Raw genomic sequence first — 20,163 nt, 5'->3', positions numbered from 1 at the left:
ACGGACTTGATGGTGTGAGGGTCTACAAGAATGAATACGGTGATGTCTCTTTCTCTCTGCCCCGCCCCCGAAGTTTAGAGGGGGCACATTCAAAGGCAAGAGGCACCTGGGAGATCAGTGTTCCTGTGCTGCTGGCTTCTGGCACAACCTCTTGGGATTTTACAGAGTCACCAATGAGAGGACCGTGTCTCTGATATAGGGGCCACAGGCCAATCGAGTGGCAGAGTTCATTCCGTTTCATTCCATGGCCACAGTCTGCACCCCTGACCCCAAGAGGTGACTTTGCACAGCTAGCCAAATGAATAGATCGGGACAGATCTTGATTCTTACGGTGTTCTGTGCCTTTCGCCTTCATAATTGGCTGGTAGTATGGTTAACCTCTTTGGGTGTTGAATCTCACCAGTGAGTGCGAAAGCTCCATAGGATCGGTGTTCTGTCATTTCTCTATCTTTCTGCGCTACCTTGCCCAGGCAACGTGTGTTTCATAAACGAACGAATTCGTCATCACCCCTGGGAGTGGCAATGCCCAGCCCAGGCCAGAACAGTCGATGGCCGCCTCTGTGCCCTGCGAGCACCACACCCACGGCACTCACCACAACACCCACCACTCAGTGTTTATCTTATTCAAAAAGTTCTTGAAAAGCTACAGCGTTTGCTGGTGATAAGGACGCGCCTGATATCACACCTCACCACGTGCGTCACTTAACACACGGCACAAAGGGAAAATGGAGCCTCCCTCCTGAAAAAGATGCTCAACATATTGAGCGGCACCAACAACAACTGAAAAATCTGAACACAGCTTCAAGTGCTCTAGGTGTCTTTTGCTCGCCCCACGAGGCCCTGGCTTGAGATAGCAGGTGGCAGACTCCATGATGATCCGAGTCCTTTCCAACTTTTTATTATAAAACGTTCCGAGTTTACTAAGAAGCCGAGCGACTAGTGCAGTGAAGCATCCTTTCCCTTAACAGTTTACCCAGACTGCAATCTGTTTGTGAGGCATAGCACTGTAATCATATTGCAACCGATGACTTTATGAACAGAGCGACACGAGTTTTTTTTTTTTTTTTCAGACGTAACCGAAAGGCCTGTGTAATAACCCTCCTCGCGGGAGGGCTTTGGTGTGGTCAAAGTGTGTATGCCAGAAGTCTGTCAGCTTCCCTACCTTCACGGCTTCATTTCTCCTATTTACTTCCTCAAATATCACACCCAAAGTGTGAGGGTGCACATAATAAAATGTGTTTACATCTTATTAACTTATCGTTTTCTAACAGCCCTGGTATCTTGATCTTGAGAAGAGGTCCTAGGATAGTCCATCTCTTGGCTTGCATAATTTCCTCTCTATCAACTTCCTTAATAAACACCGAATCTACCTTAGCTTCTTCCCAGTTTCATGGTTAAAAAAAAAACACACACACAGAACTCAAGATGTTATAATTATTGAGTGGTGCCTTCTGGAAGACTCTCCTTGGCTTGCCCAATCCCCGAGTCTTGCTTTGTCTTGGATCATTTAATCTTCCAGTTCCAGGAGCCTTGAGTTCTGCACACACCAGGCATTCACTGAGCACTTACGGAAAACAGCAGTGTGGTAGTCGTGTGGGTTCTGGGTGGTGAGTTGCCCTCCCCCTCAAGAACAGACCAACAGTGGGGCGCCTGGGTGGCTCAGTCGGTTAAGCATCCGACTTCAGCTCAGGTCACGATCTCGCAGTCCGTGAGTTCGAGCCCCGCGTCGGGCTCTGTGCTGATGGCTCGGAGCCTGGAGCCTGTTTCCGATTCTGTGTCTCCCTCTCTCTCTGCCCCTCCCCCATTCATGCTCTGTCTCTCTCTGTCTCAAAAATAAAAATAAAACATTAAAAAAGTTTAAAAAAAAAAAAGAACAGACTAACAGAAAAGCGGGCTCTCAAATCAATAAATGATATATAATTGCAGAAGTATATTGAGCCTCTTGGGGAGGATTTTTTTTCCCTCGGAAAGAAATGAGCCTTGAGCGTCCACAGAAAGGAGGGAAAAGACGTGTGGGTTCAGTGAACTACCGAGAGCCTCAGCAAACCCTGCCCCCTTTCGTGCTGCCGAGTGTGAAAGAAACTTCTTTAAGCTCCTACCACATGCCAGGCAGTGTGCACATCCTTTATGTGGATTGTCTCGTTTAATTCCCATAATCCCATTGTATGAAAGACAGACTAGGTGGTTACTTGTTCACAGAGGGCAAACTCAATACCCTTCCTTTACTCCTGTTTTCTGAAATTGCCTGAAAATTAAATTGGGGCGCCTGGGTGGCTCAGTCGGTTAAGCGTCCGACTTCGGCTCAAGTCATGATCTCACAGTTCCATGAGTTCGAGCCCCGCGTCGGGCTCTGTGCTGACAGCTCGGAGCCTGGAGCCTGCTTCGGATTCTGTGTCTCCTTCTCTCTCTGCCCCTCCCCCACTTGTGCGCGCGCGCGCGCGCGCGCGCGCACTCTCTCTCTCTCTCTCAAAAAAAATTCATAAATAAATGTAAAAAAATTTTTTTTAAATAGAAATAACACCAATAGTTCTACCTCCGGAGATTACATTTCAGACTCTTTCTAATTGACCTCTTCTCAAGATCAAGATAGGACTGCTAGAAACAGGTTTTTGTATACATATGGCATTAACTGTGCTATTTGTAACCTGATTTTTTATTTAAAATATATCATGGGCATCTTTCTATGGTCCTAAATATGTCTTCCATTATTTATATTATTTCAATGGCCGCATAGGATTCCACTTTTTAGGCAATTTTATTTTAACTGACTCCTGTTGATGGGCATAACTTCAGTGGGGTTTTTTTTGTTGTTGTTCTTTCCATAGTTTCAAATTTGTTTTAATGTGATTTTTCTCACAGTATATGCCACAATAAAGTTTCTAAATTTCTTTTTTATTCAAAATGATTACTGGACTTCATGAGCCTCATAGTAATGAAAATCTAACGCATATAGTGTGTTCACTATGGGCTAGGCACTGTTACAGATGCTTTATACAAAACTACTTAAAAATTTAATAGAGCATTCTCCTCCCACAACCCTATGAGGTAGATACTGGTACTGTCCTTTTTTTTTTTTTTTTAATGTTTATTTATTTTTGAGAGAGAGAGAGACAGAGCGCGAGGGGGGGGAAGGCAGAGAGAGAGAGGGAGACACAGAATCCAAAGCAGACTCCAGGCTCTGAGCCATCAGCACAGAGCCCGATGCGGGACTCGAATCCCTGAACCGAGAGATCGTAACCTGAGCTGAAGTCGGACGCTTAACCGACTGAGCCACGCAGGCGCCCCAGATACTACTACTGTCTTCATTTTACCGATGAGGAAACTGAGGTACAGAGAGGTTAAGTGACTTGCCCAATGACACACCACGGGGCCATGGCAGAGTTGGGGTTCCAGCAAAAAAGGTTGGCCTCAAAGCCTTTGTTTTTAACCGTATCACTAGTTATGATGAGGACACCAACTCATTTCCAAAGCGTAAGATTCTCAAACCCAATCAATGTGTAAGAAAACAAAAATACAAGCATTCTCTTTGGTTACTTAGAAATAAATGTATCCCTCCTTATGAGATGTGCCATACTTTGCTATTTAGTTTTTAATGGTGATATTCCCCCAGGCCTTGCCGACTCCCTTGAAATAAAATAAAAGCGAGCATGATATTATGTAGAGAGTAGTATAAAATCATCAGCACCTTTCTCCCACCTCCTGACTGTCTTTAACATGGAACGAAAGTTTGAACAGATCAGATTTCAACACCAGCCTGGCCGCGTTCCCCCAGCCCCGCTTTCAGAAGCTCTCAGGTTCCCCAACACATGCTTTATTATTCTCTGCGTGCTGATTTGACTTTGGTAATCCTTTGCCCTTTGATAAAGCATTCTTTATAGCAAATCACTCCCTGAGCCACTAGAAAGAAACTGCCCTTCCTCAGCCCCGCCCCTCTAGGCACTGAACGAAAAATAAAAATGACCTGCATTTTGCTTGTAGAGAGGAGAAAACCATTTTCGCGGTTGTAGTGAGAAAACCTCTTCGTCACCAAGATATTATCTCACTGTAAACTCCAGTTTCCAGGTCTGCGATCACATGCCAGCTGGCCATCTTTAGAAAAACCCTAGGGAAAGAGGAAGCTCTGAGTGTCCAGGTTACCTCGTTGGTTAGTCCCCTTGGAATTCCCAGAGGAGTTCAGTGACACGGTTGTTGCTATTGCTAGGGTTTAACTGTCATAACAGGAGGACAAGCTGTTTCAAACAACCTGGATATTTGCTTTTGTGTTCAGGCTACTTATGTGACCACTTTCCTACCTGGAAGAGGACATTTCAGATGCTCTCATCTATCCTATGGCAAGTCGTAGTCTGTGAAGATAGCACAAAAGACTTAGGAAGGGAAAAGTTTACAAAGCATTTTGCTTTGGTCTGCATGATAATCACTAACTGTATCAGTAACTTCTTCTTGTACCAAACTGATTGGTGCTTTTGGCATGGCGCCTGGCTAGCCACACCGTCTTCTTTTTTATCTCCTTTCTTCTTCCTTTTCAGGGTCTTTGGTTATTGTCCAGTGGGAATTATGTGTTCTCTCTCTCTTTCTCTCTCTCTCTCTCTCTCTATATATATATAATGAAAATTTTAAAAATCTTTATTTTTGAGAGAGAGAGTGAGAGAGCAAACTAGGGGCTGAGAGAGAGAGAGAGGGAGGGAGAGGATCCCAAGCATGCTCTGCCATCAACATAACGCCCAAGGCAGGGTTTGAACTCACAAACCATGAGATCGCGGCCTGAGCCAAAGTCAGACACTCAACCGAGAGCCACCCAGGCGCCCCCCACGTGCTCCCTTTAAGAAGCACACATCTTTCCCTTCTTGGACCACTCAAACTCTGCCTTCCTAAAAGTCTAGAAATCACAGGTAGCTCTATTTACTTTCCTCCCTAGTGTTACAATTTGGTGTTCCCCGAGCCTTCCGTCACTTCTGTCTCACCAGCCATGTCCTCCTTGTTGCCCAGAAGTAGGTCAGGATACGAAATTCCCCCTTTCCAGTTCAGCCTTCTTGTTAGCAAGGCAAATAAACACCTTGTCAAATGCTCACTTTGATGGGTCAGAGCAATAAATTCCCTGATCGCTACACAAGGTCAGAATGACCCTCCAGCTTTGGAGATCAAGGCACAGAACACTGGCGTCAGATAAACATGGGCTCAGGAGCTGCTTTACCGGTTAGCGTGTGTTGAATGTTGGGGGTCAACAGGGATTCTGTTCTCTCCTTCATCTTCCATATCCAGCACAGCACCTGCTCGTTCTTTTTTCCTGGTGCCTCTCGGGTTTCCGTTCCCTCTCCTGTCCCATTTTCCCCACCTCAGACAGCCCTTGCTTTTTCGTGCTCTGAATTCTCAATCCTGAACTTTTACTTCTGCTCTCACAGGACTTCCCACACTATACTGGAACCACTCGTCACCGTCGCCAGCAACGTGAAAATTCTGTGAGGACAGAAACTTAGCTTTTCTACCTCACTGGTGTGCCCCTGATTCCTCCAATAAGTGGACTCTACCACTGACAGTAGAACAAGTGAATGAATGAATGTGTGAATGAGTTGCTACAGCTGCCTCCAGACTTCTTTCCAGTAAACTTTTCCTACCACCTAAACTGCGATCCCGTTCATCACGTTCCGTTCCTGCTCAGGAATCTACAGCATCTTCCCGATTTCCCCGTGAATCTAGATAATGAGGCTTCGGGTGCCTGGGTGGCTCAGTTGGTTAAATGCCCAACTCTTGATTCGAGCTCAGGTCGTGATCTCATGGTCTGTGAGTTTGAGCCGCGCATCGGGCTCTGCGCTGACAGCATGGAGCCTGCTTGGGATTCTCTGTCTCCCTCCCTTTCTCTCTCTCTCTCTCTCTCTCTCTCTCTCTCTCTCTCTCTGCCCTTCCCCTGCTTGCAAGCACATGTACTCTCTCAAATAAATAAATAGTCCCACCCCTTACCCATTCAGCCTTTTCTACTACATCTCCCCTTGTGCTCCTGCTGCAGTCAAGAGGCTTTGCCCATTCCTCTCCGTTGTGGCCATACGCAATGAGTTCCCGTCTCGTGTCTTAAGGAAAGCTGTTGCCTCCACCTTGGATGCTTTTCTTCTGCCTTGTCATTAAAACAAACTCATCCACAAAGATCTAGCTCAAGTCCTGCCTGCTTCTGGGCAGACCTCTGGACTTTTGTCATCTGTACTGGCCTCTGCTAATCTTCTGTTGGCCTTTAGTTTAATGATTTAGCTATTCTACCTGTGGAAGTGTTGTCCACCCACCTGGATGATGATGTCTTTGGGAAGAGGAACCATATTTTATAGGCCTTTGCACCCTACATAGCTGCTAGTTTAAGTCTGGTTTCCACACCCTGTGTTCCCCTGTTAACACTTCTATCCTGTCCGTATGTGGTCTTTCCCCCCTTTTTTTCTTTAAGTTGGCTATATAGAGAGAGAGGTAGCCTAATTAAATAGCTTCTGAACAATCCTTAGATTATCTTATTCTGTTTTAAGGGATTTGTTTTCCATCTCTACAATGCACGAAGGCGTTTTCAAAAGCTCCTTGATCCCTATCTCGCCTACCCTGTCCAACACTGAGCACCCCATGTACCTGGTAGGCATGTTGGATAATCTCCAAAATCAGGTTTTCCATGTCTAAGTGTATTGAGTGGCTGATGAGCAATCCGCAGAGATGCTTGAGCCACCAAAAGATTTTTGTACAAACTCAGTGGATTTGAGCCTGTATCACTGTTAATCGCTACGTGAGTCAAGGGTTGGTTATAGGGCCTGCCTTGGGCCAATGTCAGAGAGCCGTCCTTTCAGGAAGCAGGGGGATTATGGTCTCCTCTGCCTATAGAGGTTCTTGCATATTTCTGGGAAGTCAGACTAGTCCAGAATGTATAGAAGAGTGGGGGCAGGAACCTTCTTGTCTGTCTTAGGAACCCCAGCCTAGACGAGGGCTTCTCAGCCCTTAACGTGCATATGAATCACATGGAGATCATCTTAAAATGAAGACTCTCAGTAGGTTTGGGGTGGGACTTAAAATTTTGTATTTCAGACAAGCTCCTAGATAATACCAATGCTGATGTTGCTTGGCTGTGGACCACACCACACTTAGATTAACAAGGGCCTGGCATACAGACACCTGTCCACGGGACTTCAGGGAGTGAGAGTCTCTAGAAAGACTTCCATGCACGCCGACATTCATTTCAGCATCTCCTGTAAGAATCTGGCTAAGTGTATCTTTAATTCTTTTTCAAACAGCATATCTAAGTTTTGCAACCATAAACACCAGCCAGGAGAATACATATTTCATGCAGAAAACGATGACGCCGAATTCACAAAAATGTTCACGCTGAACATAAGAAGTAAGTTAAATTGTCAAGAAATTTCACTTTAATCTTATCACTGCTTACTTGTGTATTAACTATGACCAGAAAGAGCTAAGTAAAGGCTTAGAAGGGATGCCATAAGCTATTTTTATATACTGAAGTATGGTGAAATTTTATTTCAAATCTACTGACTTTGTTGATAGATAGATAGATAGATAGATAGATAAATAGATAATTGTTCTGTGTTCATCTTTGAGGCTAAGATACCTTCTCCCATGTCCTCTCTGAATGTACTTTCTTGTGGTCTCTTATTGACTTTGGTACTTTGAAAGGTCATGTGAAGGAACAGCTAAAAGTCCTATTACCTGACATTTATTTGTTTTAGTAATATTTGTTCCTTTGGCCTATGAAAAGATGCGAGTACATTTCACTGGACTTTTTACAGATGTTTCTCTCCTGAAGCTAAGAATCGTTTTGATTCTTGGAGGTAGAGAGATGAGCACATCTCAGCCGTCTACAGGAGGGGCCTGGCAGTGGAAAAGTAGTGTTTTGCACATGGGTGGTAGGGCTGTCTGTACAGAAAGTTCCACACAAGGGGCAAAAAAGGGAATAACCAGAGGTCTTGAGTCATCCTGCGTAGGAGACACCTTCCCAGAAGCACAAACTGCTTGGAGTAGATGGGCAACCTAGATGAAGCGAACGCTGAGGCCATTTCTGGAAAGTACCATACCACGTGGGCTGATTTTACATGTTCTTCTCTACAGGGAAACCTCAGGTGGTAGTCGAGGGATCATCAGCAAGTCAGGCTTCTTGCTCCTCTGATGGGTACCCATTACCATCTTGGATCTGGAAGAAGTGTTCAGACAAGTCTCCCAAGTAATGAGGACATTGGTATCTCTTATGTTGGAAGAACATAAAACTCATACTGTCTCTGGCATATTGACTCTTGCTCATGAATACGATTTCAAAAGTGATGCAGTATTTAAAGTGCTTACCTTCTGAGTCAGCTATAATTCTAAATGGTCACAGATTGTCTCTGATAACTCATAACCAAGAAATCTCTCTTAAAGCTCACTAGACAAACCCTAACTTCCAATCTGACGCTGGGCCCCGCCTGTCTAACTTCCCTGCCATTTCTTTTCAGCTGCACAGAGGAAATCACAGAAGGAATTTGGAATAAAACGGCTAACAGAAAAGTGTTTGGACAATGGATATCAAGCAGTACTCTTAACATGAGTGAGGCCGTAAAAGGATTCCTGGTGAAGTGCTGTGCATACAATTCCCTTGGCACGTCTTGTGAAACAATCCTTTTAAACTCATCAGGTACACAGCAGGTGCTCCTGTAAGGAACCACCTCCAGGAATTCCCCACTAGAAGTTAGTCCCTGTTGTTGGCTTCTATTTGGGGAATTTTACAAAAGCGTACAGGTTCAGGTGTGACACAAGTCTTTTTTGAGTCAGGCAAGAATCCCCCACTGAACGTAAGCTGTTTTGTAATTTAGGGGCAGAGGGACTTCTCCTTACGTTATTGTGACTCATGAGTTATAGTGATGCAGGTAGAACCGTAAACCCCCAGGATAGGAAGCATCTACCAAAAGATCCAACTCGAGAGAAACCAATTTAGTGGTTTGGGGTCTCTCCCATTTTCTCTCTCTCGTTTTTTTTTTTCAACGTTTATTTATTTTTGGGACAGAGAGAGACAGAGTATGAACAGGGGAGGGGCAGAGAGAGAGGGAGACACAGAATCGGAAACAGGCTCCAGGCTCCAGGCTCTGAGCCATCAGCCCAGAGCCCGACACAGGGCTCGAACTCACGGACCGCGAGATCATGACCTGGCTGAAGTCGGACGCTTAACCGACTACGCCACCCAGGCGCCCCTCTCCCATTTTCTCTTTTGATGAATCTCTTTATGTTCCTTTAGCCTGCTGTTTTATAATTTCTAGTTTGTTTTTTACAACCCTTCCAACCTAAGCAAGTCTGAAACCTGCCTGCCTACACATAGTTTAAAATCACCAGCATCCCAAAACTAACTTCCCATGCATATGATACCTTCGTACAGAAAACACAAACTTCTATTCTATTCTATTTTATTTTATTTTATTTTATTTTATTTTATTTTATTTTATTTTATTTTATTTATTATTCTTCAAAAACATTTTTTAAACACTTATTTGTTTTTGAGAGACAGAGCGAGACAGAGCACGAGTATAGGAGGGGTGGTGGGCAGGGGTGGGGGTGGTGGTGGTGGGGCACAGAATCCAAAGCAGGCTCCGGGCTCTGAGCTGTCAGCACAAAGCCCGATGCCGGGCTCGAACTCACAGACCGCGAGATCATGACCTGGGCTGAAGTCAGACGCCTAACCGACTGAGCCACCCAGGCGCCCTTATTTTATTTTATTCTTAAAGTTTATTCATTTATTTTGAGAGAGAAAGAGGGAGAATGCGTGATGGGGGGAAGGGGCAGAGAGAGAGGGAGAGAGAATCCCAAGCAGGCTCTGCACTGTCAGCACCGAGCCTGAGATGGCGCTCAGTCTCGCTAACTGTGCGATCGATCTGAGCCGAAACCAAGAGTCAGATACTTAACCAATGGAGCCACCCAGGTGCCCCCTAACTTCTTTCTTTTAATGTCTGACCTGAATATCCTGTGGGTTTAAATAGATGTCGTTGGTATAACCCTAGTACGTGATCTTTAAGAATGGGATTGAAATCATTCAAAATTTTCCAGGGACTTGTCCTTTACAGGAACATTGCCCGATTTTCCGTGGGGGAGGCGAGTATTTGTCAGGTGCTTGTAAGGACTGCAAAGGATAGCTTCTCAAACAGGATGTGCGAAACTCCAGTGAGCTTCCACTCTATCCAGTTCACTGCTCAGTGATACTCTTTCCTTTCAGTGCCCTTCGCTTTCATCCAAGACAACATCTTGTTCTATGCGACCCTTGGGCTTTGTCTTCCCTTCATCGCTGTTCTAACCATGCTCATCTGTCACAAGTACAAAAAGGTAAACGCGAAGGTAAAAATCCAGCCCGTTTCCTATTTCTGAGGAACTGCCTGTTGCTAATGGACCCATTATTTTCATCTCTGAAGCAATTTAGGTACGAAAGCCAGCTGCAAATGGTGCAGGTGACCGGCTCTTTGGATAATGAGTACTTCTACGTTGACTTCAGAGAATATGAATACGATCTCAAGTGGGAGTTTCCAAGAGAAAACTTAGAATTTGGTGAGAATCGAATGGTCCAAATGTTTCCACAGCGTTTCCGTTCTGTTGGAAAGTCTCTAACGTGCCCTCGCCCACCATTATCTTGCAGGGAAGGTCCTGGGATCAGGTGCTTTTGGAAAAGTGATGAATGCGACAGCTTACGGAATTAGTAAAACGGGAGTCTCAATCCAGGTGGCAGTCAAAATGCTGAAAGGTACAGTAAGGTGGAACGGTGCCCACAAAGGTGCGCAAAAATGGGAGGCATCGTCTCCCGCCTCCTCTTCTCCTCGTCGGCAGCATTTTTACGGTTACCGCGTGCCACATTTTCAAGGCTAAGAGGGGACTGGGCTGGGGTTGGTGTCAACCAAGTCGTGAGTATAAAATCCAAGTCACGAATGCAAAAGTCCACCTCTTCTTCCTCTTCTGGCTTTGTTAGGTGTTTCCAGCTTCAATATTAGGGGGTACTGTTATCACGGGCAGATGTTGTTTCTTACATTGTGACACAGACTCTGGGCAGAAGAACCAACTGAAGCCCTCTGCATTCTCACTTCCCACTTGTGGCTCCCCCGCCATCCCTCCCCCTAGCGTCCTTGGCTCAGCAAGAGCCCTCTGGTTGGCTTTTGCTGCCGCGATCAGCAACCTCCAACAAACGAAGTCTCACGGGCCTCATTCCTCCTCCCAGTCCGGCTGCCTCACAGTCCTTTGCTGGCTCCTCGTCTTCCACCAACTGTTGATGAAGGCTTGCCTCCTTCCTTTGCACCGTGCATGCTCACTACAGGCTACCTCAGTGTCCCCCCCGCCATGGCTCTAGTCTAGGTACCAAGGGTTCTCACAGTTGCTCTCCCTTCTGAGCCTCAGGTCATGTCCAAATGCCTGAGCACCTCAAAAGGTTCTCTAATTCTAACTGAACTCCTCCAACCGTGGCCCTCCATCAACGCTCCCGCTCAGTGATCGGTGCCGAGGGCCAACGACTGGCCGATGACTTCCCCACAGTTGGGCAAACCGGAAACCGAGGCCGCATCCTTGAAACCGGGTCCGTTCTAGCACCCCACAGGCTGTCCCTGCCTGGTATCCTGCCCCGTGTCCCTTGAACCCACCCTCTTCTCACCTCCCTACCACCCCGGACCAAACCTCTCTCTTCAGAATGGCTGCAGCGGCCCTCCAGGCAGGCCCTAGGGGCTCCTTCTGGATTCTCAGTGTTGAGGCCCAAGTGCCGGTTATGGAATGCAAAGCAGACCGGTTTCCCCACTTAGCACTTCCCGGTGCTTCGGATTACTCCCGAAGGAGTCTCCACAGCCCTGCAGCGTCTGGCTGCCCTCCTCCCCACCTCACCCTCCCCACCTCACGCTCACTGGGAGGCTGCCTGCTTTCGGTTCCTCCAGAGCACCGTGCTCCCTCCCATCCCAGGGCCTATGTGCAGGCTGATCCCTCTGCCCACCCTTCCCCTTTCACGTGGTTCTCTCCCACTCCTCCTTTAGATCTCAGCAGAAATATCACTTCCTCAGAGAAGCCTTCTCTGACACCACAGAGATCAAGTTCCTTGCTGTAAGTTAGCTCTCCGTAGGCCTTCTTCCTCATGCAATGTATCACAGTGGGGATGACATATTTGCTTAATTACTCCATTAATGTCTCATCTGCCACATTGGTCCGTAAGGCGCGTGAGGGCCAGGGTTGTATCTGTTCTGCTGTGTTTTCTTTTAGTTGGATCTTTGCCCGTTCTGTTACTTCAGTGTGGAATGTTCTCCCTCCCTTCCCACTGTGAATTCGCCTGGTTATCTCTTATCTTACCTCAGGCATTCGGGGTCCCCTTCCACCCCCCTCCAAGGCTAGGTTAGGCGTCCCTCTCGTGTGACCCCACAGCCCCCTTCTATTCATTTGCCACTTTGCATTTACCGCACTGGGTTGTAATTGTTTATTTACTCGTCTCCCTTTTTCAGGAGACTCTAAACTCCAAGAAGACAGGGGCTGTGTCTGTTGGCTATCATTCCTTCCCCCATCGCTTGGCACATCGCCTCATATACAGCAGGCGTTCAATAAATACTTGTTGAAGGGGTGAAGGAGTGAATGAATGGATAAGAATGAATGAAAGTCAGGTCACGGGGTATGAAAGTGCTCTGGCAAAGTTAAGCACGCCATAAAAGATGTTATTTTGGTCGTGACGGGCAAGCCATGGGGATTTGAAAGCTACAGATCCCTATAAAACACGAAGCAGAAGACACAAGGTACTAGGGGATCCCAGTGCTCACAGTGGAGAATCTCACTCCCACTCCCAGTGAGAGAACCCCGACAGCTCACTAAAGCAAAATGGATGGCATCAGTGCTCTGGAAAAGCTACCGTACAGGCTAGGATGTCTCCCAAGACAAAGCAATGACACCTGGAAATACCTAGTCAACTCTTCACTGAATGTAAAGAAAAGTTACCGCGTCTATAGGAAAGAAGGTATTACCAGTGGAGTGGGTGCCTGGTGCCTGATACCTGGAGAGGGAAGTCCAAAGACCCTGCCCCTGCTTCTAGGGCTCCAGCACCCTCCCGGGCAGGGGTGCCCCAACCAACCTGGGCACATCAGTCTCATTGACGTGAGACCTGGGAGTTTATCAGTAACTACCCTTACGCTATGCTTCTAAGCAAGATTATGAGGATAATTTGCCGAGCTATCTAGACTTATCTCCAGGGGGGAGAATGCATTGTCCAATGGATGCATTCTAGCCTTTTTGGTAGCTCTCATGATCAGTTAACGAGTCTCTCGAGAACTTGGTTAGTGGGAACTGGTCTCTTTGACCTTCTCACCATTGGACCTGTTGACACATACGAGGTTTTAGACCTGAGGACCGTGAACTGGAGCCAGCCACCCTTGCCGACATTCCTGTCCTGTCTCTCCATGCCCAACAAATCCAAGAGTCAAAACAATGAAAAAAAGTTACGTTTCTCCCTTCAGCATACTTCCGAACTTTTTCATGTATTTTGTTTTGTTGTATTTCGGTTTTTTGAGGGTTCACTAGAAAGATTTCTATTTTTGGTGGGTAGAGGAACGTCCAGGGGAAACGCTCATTATTAGGCTCAACTTTTATACCGCAATCTTTGAAACTCTGTCTTCAACACAAGCTCTTATTACTTAACAATCGCGGACCGTTTTACGCATTATGATTTTTCATGCAAATTCGAACTGGAGAAAGTTTTCGTTTATTAAATGACCTAAAATACCTACTTTTCTTTAGCCTTACATTTTGTACGCTTTTCCGTTGACAGAAAAAGCAGACAGTTCCGAAAGAGAGGCTCTCATGTCCGAACTCAAAATGATGAGTCACCTGGGAAACCATGAGAATATCGTAAATCTGCTGGGGGCCTGCACACTGTCAGGTAATCAGTTCCTACTAAAAACATCTCATCAAAAATATTTCAGCTTGAAGACCCAGAGGACACCTGTTCCCATTTTCTCCTCTTTCCTCAGTCACAGTGTGGGTCCCCAAACCCAAGTGGAATTAGACGTTGAACCCTCTGAAATCAGACAGGTCAGTATAGAGAAGGCCTCTCTGTACGGGGAGACGCCACATAATTTTCACCTATTCGAAAACAGCAACAGCACTGCGGGTACACTTTGTGGTATCTCATTCTACTTGCTCAGATGGAGCTTCTCCCCCCGGCCGTGAAACTGGCCTAAACGCAGTGGCGAGAATGGCCGCAGAGCCTGGCCACTGCCCTGTTTGGGCGGCTTCAAATAAAGCACAGCTAAGGCAGGCTTTCAGACTTCGTTTTCCCAGAATTCAACGGAGCATGCGCTCTGATTCACTCCTGCTTAGAAATACCCGAAGGACGGGGAGGCACGTGCGTGGCTCCGTCGGGTAAGTGTCCAACTCTCGATTTTGGCTCAGGCCACGATCTCACGGTTCGTGGGATCGAGCCCCGCATCGGGCTCCACACTGAGCGTGGAGCCTGCTTGGGATTCTCTCTCTCCCTTTCTCTCCGCCCCTCCCCTGTACACGCTTTCTCTCTCTGTCTCTCTCTCTCTGTCTCTAAATAAATAAGCATTAAAAAAAGAAAAGAAATGCCTGAAGGATGTGCTCAAGCACCCTTCCTTCTGGGACTGGGACCAAAAAATGGGAAACAGAGAAAATGGATCCGAGAGGATGCTTGTGATGTATTTCTCCCTCCTCGGCAAATGGCAAATCAGCATATATTTGCCAAGTGCTCACAGTGCAGCTGGCCTATTATTCCCAGTTGCAAACTGGAGAATCCAAGTGGCCGGTAGTTATTGACGAGGCAACAGGTGCAACTAGCACCCACACAGAAAGCAAGACGATACCGCGTTCCAAAGGAGTTAGAGCAAAAAGCTGGAATTGAATTGTACAGGAAGAGATAAGCTCAGGGGTGCTGGCTGGCTCAGTCGGTGGAGCCGATCAAGTGCGACTTGATCTCGGGGTTGTGAGTTCGAGTCCCACGTTGGGTATAGAGATTACTTTAAAAAAAAAAAAAAAAACTTAAAAAAAAAAAGAAGAAGAGATAAGCGCAAAGCTGAACTCTCCCAAAGTCAGGGGAGAAGTAGGCTCTCTTAGATTATGTTGTCTGCCACACAGACATCTGAAAAAGTTATTTGGTATTTGTATGCCTGTAATGAAAACTCTCACTATTTCAGGACCAGTTTACTTGATTTTTGAATACTGTTGCTATGGTGATCTTCTCAACTACCTAAGAAATAAGAGAGAAAAATTTCACAGGACGTGGACGGAGATTTTCAAGGAGCACAATTTCAGTTTTTACCCCGCTTTCCAATCATACCCAAATTCCAGGTAAGAGACGGGGTCAAGGTTTCACAATTATATGTCGTAGAACACAGACAAAATATGATGGTTAAACACCCCCCACTGGCCAGTCTCTGAAGGCCGTAGTCCGGCATTGTGTGCACTGTGGGTTCTAAGATCTAGAAAAGCCACTTATCTTCACTATAGTTTTCTCTGCTGATTGGAACAATGAGACCTTTCACTTTCCCGTGGTGCAGGGACTGTAGCTGTCTCCGTCCACCTGTGCCGGAATCACACCCCTGGACCCAGGCTCAGTTTTGGGAAGAGTGCATTATTCTGTCTTTCAGCTCTGCTGGATGACACGTAGATCCCAGTTGAAAGAATGAATGCTTTTTCCAAAGCCCTCCACGTACTCATTGAGAGTAGTTCAGGTCTTGGGCCTTTTGCTCTGAACTCAAAAATTGGATTTTCAAAAATTAGAACGGATCAATTGACATAATGTGATGGGGGCAAAATGAAGAAGCGGTAACATTTGTCCCTGTGCCCCCCGTTGTATATTCTGCCATCCATGCGGAACCTGTTGAGATTTCTTGTTGTAGTGTGTATAAACGAGGGCTATAGGAGTTTGGTGATCCTTTGGTCCTCATCCTTGGGAATTTCTTGCCAATTACTTGAACATCGTGTAACACCTTTCTCTGAGGCGTTCTTCATAGAATGATTCCTCAATCCACAGTGCATTCCCGTTTCCTTGCCATATGCGGAATCTCCCTTATTCTAAAGGCACAATCATCAGAGACTTTTGTCTTTACTGCGCGACTTTTGGAGGGTGCGTTTGAGATTCCAGCCTTGATTTCTAAGTGTGTAGCTTTCAGTGCACGCCTTTGGCCTTCTAAGGTCTGAGACGGAGACCTAGCATCTTAAAGTCGGGAGGCCCCATGGAGATCCCCAGGGGCGTCTTTGTGCGCTTGCCCTTAACCGATTGATACCCATCATCCCAATCTTGTCTTCCACACTTGTTTCTCAGTTCATATTCGAAAACTGAGAAAATTCTATAATGTCATCTGTATTCTAGAATAGAGTCTCTTAATGAGTCGGATGTGTGTGATCAGCACTCCATGGTTAGTAACAACAATCCTGCTCAACAGGGCCTTTGATTCATTCTGGTCACTGGGATATTAAATCCACTGAAGCAATTTAGGGGTATTTGTGGTCTGAAAGGATGCCATTTTCCAAAGATAGGGAAATTGTAAATTGGGGTGAAATTGTACGCGGGAATAAATGGCATCCTTGTATACAATGTGCACAGAATTCCTCAGTGAAGAATTTTACATTATAACCATAAAAGAGATTATCGATGTTACTATTTATTAATTTCACGGGAAAGGGAAATGAGCTTTATTTACAAAGACCAGCTTGAGGACAGAAGGATGGTAAAACACTTAGAAGTCTTTATGGAAAATCCATATTACATGAGTTTTTGTAAGGAAAGTGAGCTTTAAAATTTTTTTTTTACACTTATTTATTTTTGAGAAACAGAGTGAGACAAAGCATGAGCAGGGGAGGGGCAGAGAGAGAAGGAGACACAGACTCCAAAGCAGGCTCCAGGCTCCGAGCTGTCAGCACAGAGCCCGGCGTGGGGCTGGAACCCACGAACCGTGAGATCATGACCTGAGCTGAAGTCGGACGCTCAACCGACTGAGCCACCCAGGCACCCCAGGGAAAGTGAGCTTTTAGAAACAGAAGAGGCCTGAGTCCTAATTGTACGTTTTGTTAGCTTCGTGATTTCAGCAAATCACATTTATCTCACCAAGTCTTTTGTGAAATGTGACTCTCACACCCAGCTTGTCGCGTTGTGGCAAGGACGGAATGAGGTCCTCTTTGAACTGTAAGGACGTTATACAGAGAGTGGGGATCACCCCTCTCCTAGTGAGACTTGGCAAGCCCAATTAATTCCACACGTGTTTTTAATGCCCACATGCGTGAAAAATGGACCAATGGATGCTGTGCTTTTTGTTTAAAAGCCCATTTATAACTGGAATTCATTTCTTTGATGAATTGTAATTTTTTTAAATATAATGTCTACTCAGAAGAAGAACATAAATAACGAAATAATTTTTTTTAATAGCATGCCTGGTTCAAGAGAAGTTCAGATACGCCAGGACTTGGATCACATCTCAGGGTTCAACGGGAACTCATTTCAATCTGAAGGTAATATTTTATTCTAATTAGTAGCACCTTACAACAGAAACGGATACAGGAATTCTGTTAGCTATTTTTTTAAAAGTTTGTAAACGCGAAACACGATTTTCTTTGCTAATGTCATTTGTAGGCTTTATTAATGCATATTTGCTCTAAAGGTGGTGAAAAGCCAATGGTTCGTATATTGTGCATTTTACGTCAGTGTGCGGCTAATAAACACTGAGGGCTGTCTTATTTGGTCAGGTGGTTCTTTTTAAAGTCATACATTTATTAGGGCCACCGAGTACTGGTAAGTGGAAAAATGATGACTTCTGGAATCAGACAGAAGTTGGGTTGACCTTGGGGTTCCTTCACTTCCTGGGTGGAAGACTGGATGAATTATGTCACCATCTGAGCCACAACTTTGTCATCTGTCAAGTAGGCCCAATAATACTTTTCTCATAGGACCAGCAGAAGGATTAAATGGAACAACAGTAAAATGAGGCACAGCTTCTGGCATAGATGGGTTAGCCCCAACGCCACCAGAGACGTGCGGTGATAGCTTCTTTCTGCAGTCTGGGTGCCCCAGCTCACTGTGACTCTAATAACTGCCCGTGGAGCTTTACTGGGACAACTTCATAGACTCTGGAAAACATGAGGACCCGTTCTGTCTTACAGATGAAATCGAATATGAAAACCAAAAGAGGCTGGAAGAAGAAGAGGACTTGAACGTGCTGACATTTGAAGATCTTCTCTGCTTTGCCTATCAAGTTGCCAAGGGAATGGAATTTCTGGAATTTAAGTCGGTAAGCGCCTTGTGAAGAAGAAACTAACACAGCAAGATAATCTGGGAAATGAGATGTGCTTTCCCTTTTCTGGTTTGTTTTAACTTGTATCCCTTAAAGTCTCGCCCCTCCCCACCCCCAACCACCACACCCTTCACTGTTGGAGCCGCCTAGATGCTTCTTCCCACCAGCTCTTGACGAATTACAGTTATGAAGGCCCCGGGATCCCTTATTAGATAATGGTTACCGCAGCCCTCCCAGGCTGTCCAAAGTCCCCTGAAACTTCCAGATAGGCGGTCAAAGCGAGGTGTACAGAGTCAGTCCTTCCTTGGACGGTCCGTTCAGGTTGTTCAGGCATTTGGCCCTGGGTAAATGGAGGCTCAAATACCATGCACCGTGCTTGTGGGGCCAGCCCATCCCCCACTCTGCCCACCTCCGCCTTTGCCTTCTCTGCAGTGCCCTGCTGCAGGCCAGCACCATTCCTGGGCCCTCCCGGCTTCCTCTGCCACTAATCCCAGATCCAGGCCGTGGATCCTGTCACAAACCACGGTTTCTATCTCTACTTTGCATTCTTTCTGTAACCGGCTTTCAGTCCTGTTCTCTGACATTTCAAATGTCTCCTGCCTGTAAGCAGATGAAAGCCATTCCTCTGGCTCCTTTCTGTCCTTGCCGTCTTGTCCTTCGTCTCTGCCGAAGGCCACCTTACCTTCTCTCTATTTCCCAAACTCTTCCCTCCTCTTTTCCCTTTGAATTTTCATTCTCTTTCTCCCTCTCTCCTCCACATCCCTCCTCTCGCCCTGAATTTGGAGAGAAGGCTTTCACCTGTAGTTTTTTCTTTAAAAAAATTACTTTCTGGGGCTGTGGGGAAGAGGGGAAAGTGGGTGATGGGCACTGAGGAGGGCGCTCGTACGTAAGCGACGAACCACGGGAACCTACCCCAAAAACCAAGAGCACAGTTTACATACTGTATGTTAGACAACTTGACAATAAATTATGTTTCAAAAAAGCACTTGCCATAATATGATGTTATAGGTCGAGTCTATCTCAGTTTTAAAAAGATTAACGTGAAATAAATCTACAACTTTGAAAACAGGAAAAAGTGATCTTCATAATAGTAACCAAACCTATGAAGCATCTTGAGATAAACAGAACCAGAAATCTGCAAGATCCCCGTGAATAAGCCCGTGAGACATTATTCAATGGCAGGAGGAAGACCTGAATGAGCTTCACCGGGTTCATGTAGGAGAGACTCTGCGTTTACCAGAAACGTCAGTTCTGTCCAAGTTAATCTGTATGTTTAACGCAACTCCAGTTAGACGCTCAGGGGTTTTGTTTTGTTTTCCTCATGCGTATTGAAAGGGCACGTGACCTTCTTGGCTCGTCTTTTCCAAATGTGGGCATCCTTGCTCGATAGTTTAAAAAAAAAAAATCCCATCTTGTAATATTTTCCCACCCCTCCTCTCTGAGGCCCGTTCTTCTCTTCATCTCCCCTATTGGCTGTTGGACTCCTCTTGTCTCAAGTGTACGGATAGTTGCTTTATCTGTAGTTCACCTACGCGGCCACAGTAGGGCTTCCGTGAGTGTCTTTGTGGACCTTGGAGGGCATCTAGCTTGATTGCCTGTCCTTAAGTAACTCAAACTTCTCACAACTGGAGGTCAAGGGGCACTGCTTTTTTCCCCCTCTGGGCTTGTTATAATAAGAATTTTCTGAGGACTATCCACTTTCTTAGACCCTGTCCCATTGTTTTCACTTCAGGCCCTCTCCTCTGCATCGGTCCGTCCTTTCTCTCTCCGTCTCTGGTTGCTCCTCAGTTTCCCCGTAGGTTCCGTGACCCCATCAAACGTTACTTGAGCCCTGGGGCACCGTGCTAGGTGCTGAAATAGAGTCAGCTCTTATCACTGACAGGGGAGAAAGAGACAAGCAAACGTGCAAATCAAAGATGACACTGGA

The 20,163-nt window shown here is 46.0% G+C and overlaps 1 protein-coding gene across 1 annotated transcript in view; it reads left to right on the top strand.

The window, feature by feature from the left end:
- FLT3 (fms related receptor tyrosine kinase 3) overlaps positions 1-20,163 on the top strand; it is a 76,206-nt gene that overhangs the window by 41,438 nt on the left and 14,605 nt on the right. Inside the window, exons 10-19 of the mRNA XM_053211764.1 lie at positions 7,251-7,354; positions 8,083-8,194; positions 8,463-8,641; positions 10,208-10,314; positions 10,401-10,533; positions 10,622-10,726; positions 13,760-13,870; positions 15,144-15,297; positions 17,375-17,457; positions 18,106-18,233. Of these exons, the coding sequence (XP_053067739.1) occupies positions 7,251-7,354; positions 8,083-8,194; positions 8,463-8,641; positions 10,208-10,314; positions 10,401-10,533; positions 10,622-10,726; positions 13,760-13,870; positions 15,144-15,297; positions 17,375-17,457; positions 18,106-18,233 (1,216 nt within the window). The remainder of the gene's footprint in view (positions 1-7,250; positions 7,355-8,082; positions 8,195-8,462; positions 8,642-10,207; positions 10,315-10,400; positions 10,534-10,621; positions 10,727-13,759; positions 13,871-15,143; positions 15,298-17,374; positions 17,458-18,105; positions 18,234-20,163) is intronic.

This window comes from Acinonyx jubatus, chromosome A1 (genome assembly GCF_027475565.1).
Source record: "Acinonyx jubatus isolate Ajub_Pintada_27869175 chromosome A1, VMU_Ajub_asm_v1.0, whole genome shotgun sequence".
Classification (NCBI taxonomy): domain Eukaryota; kingdom Metazoa; phylum Chordata; class Mammalia; order Carnivora; family Felidae; genus Acinonyx; species Acinonyx jubatus.
This window is presented reverse-complemented; position numbering and strand designations above follow the sequence as displayed.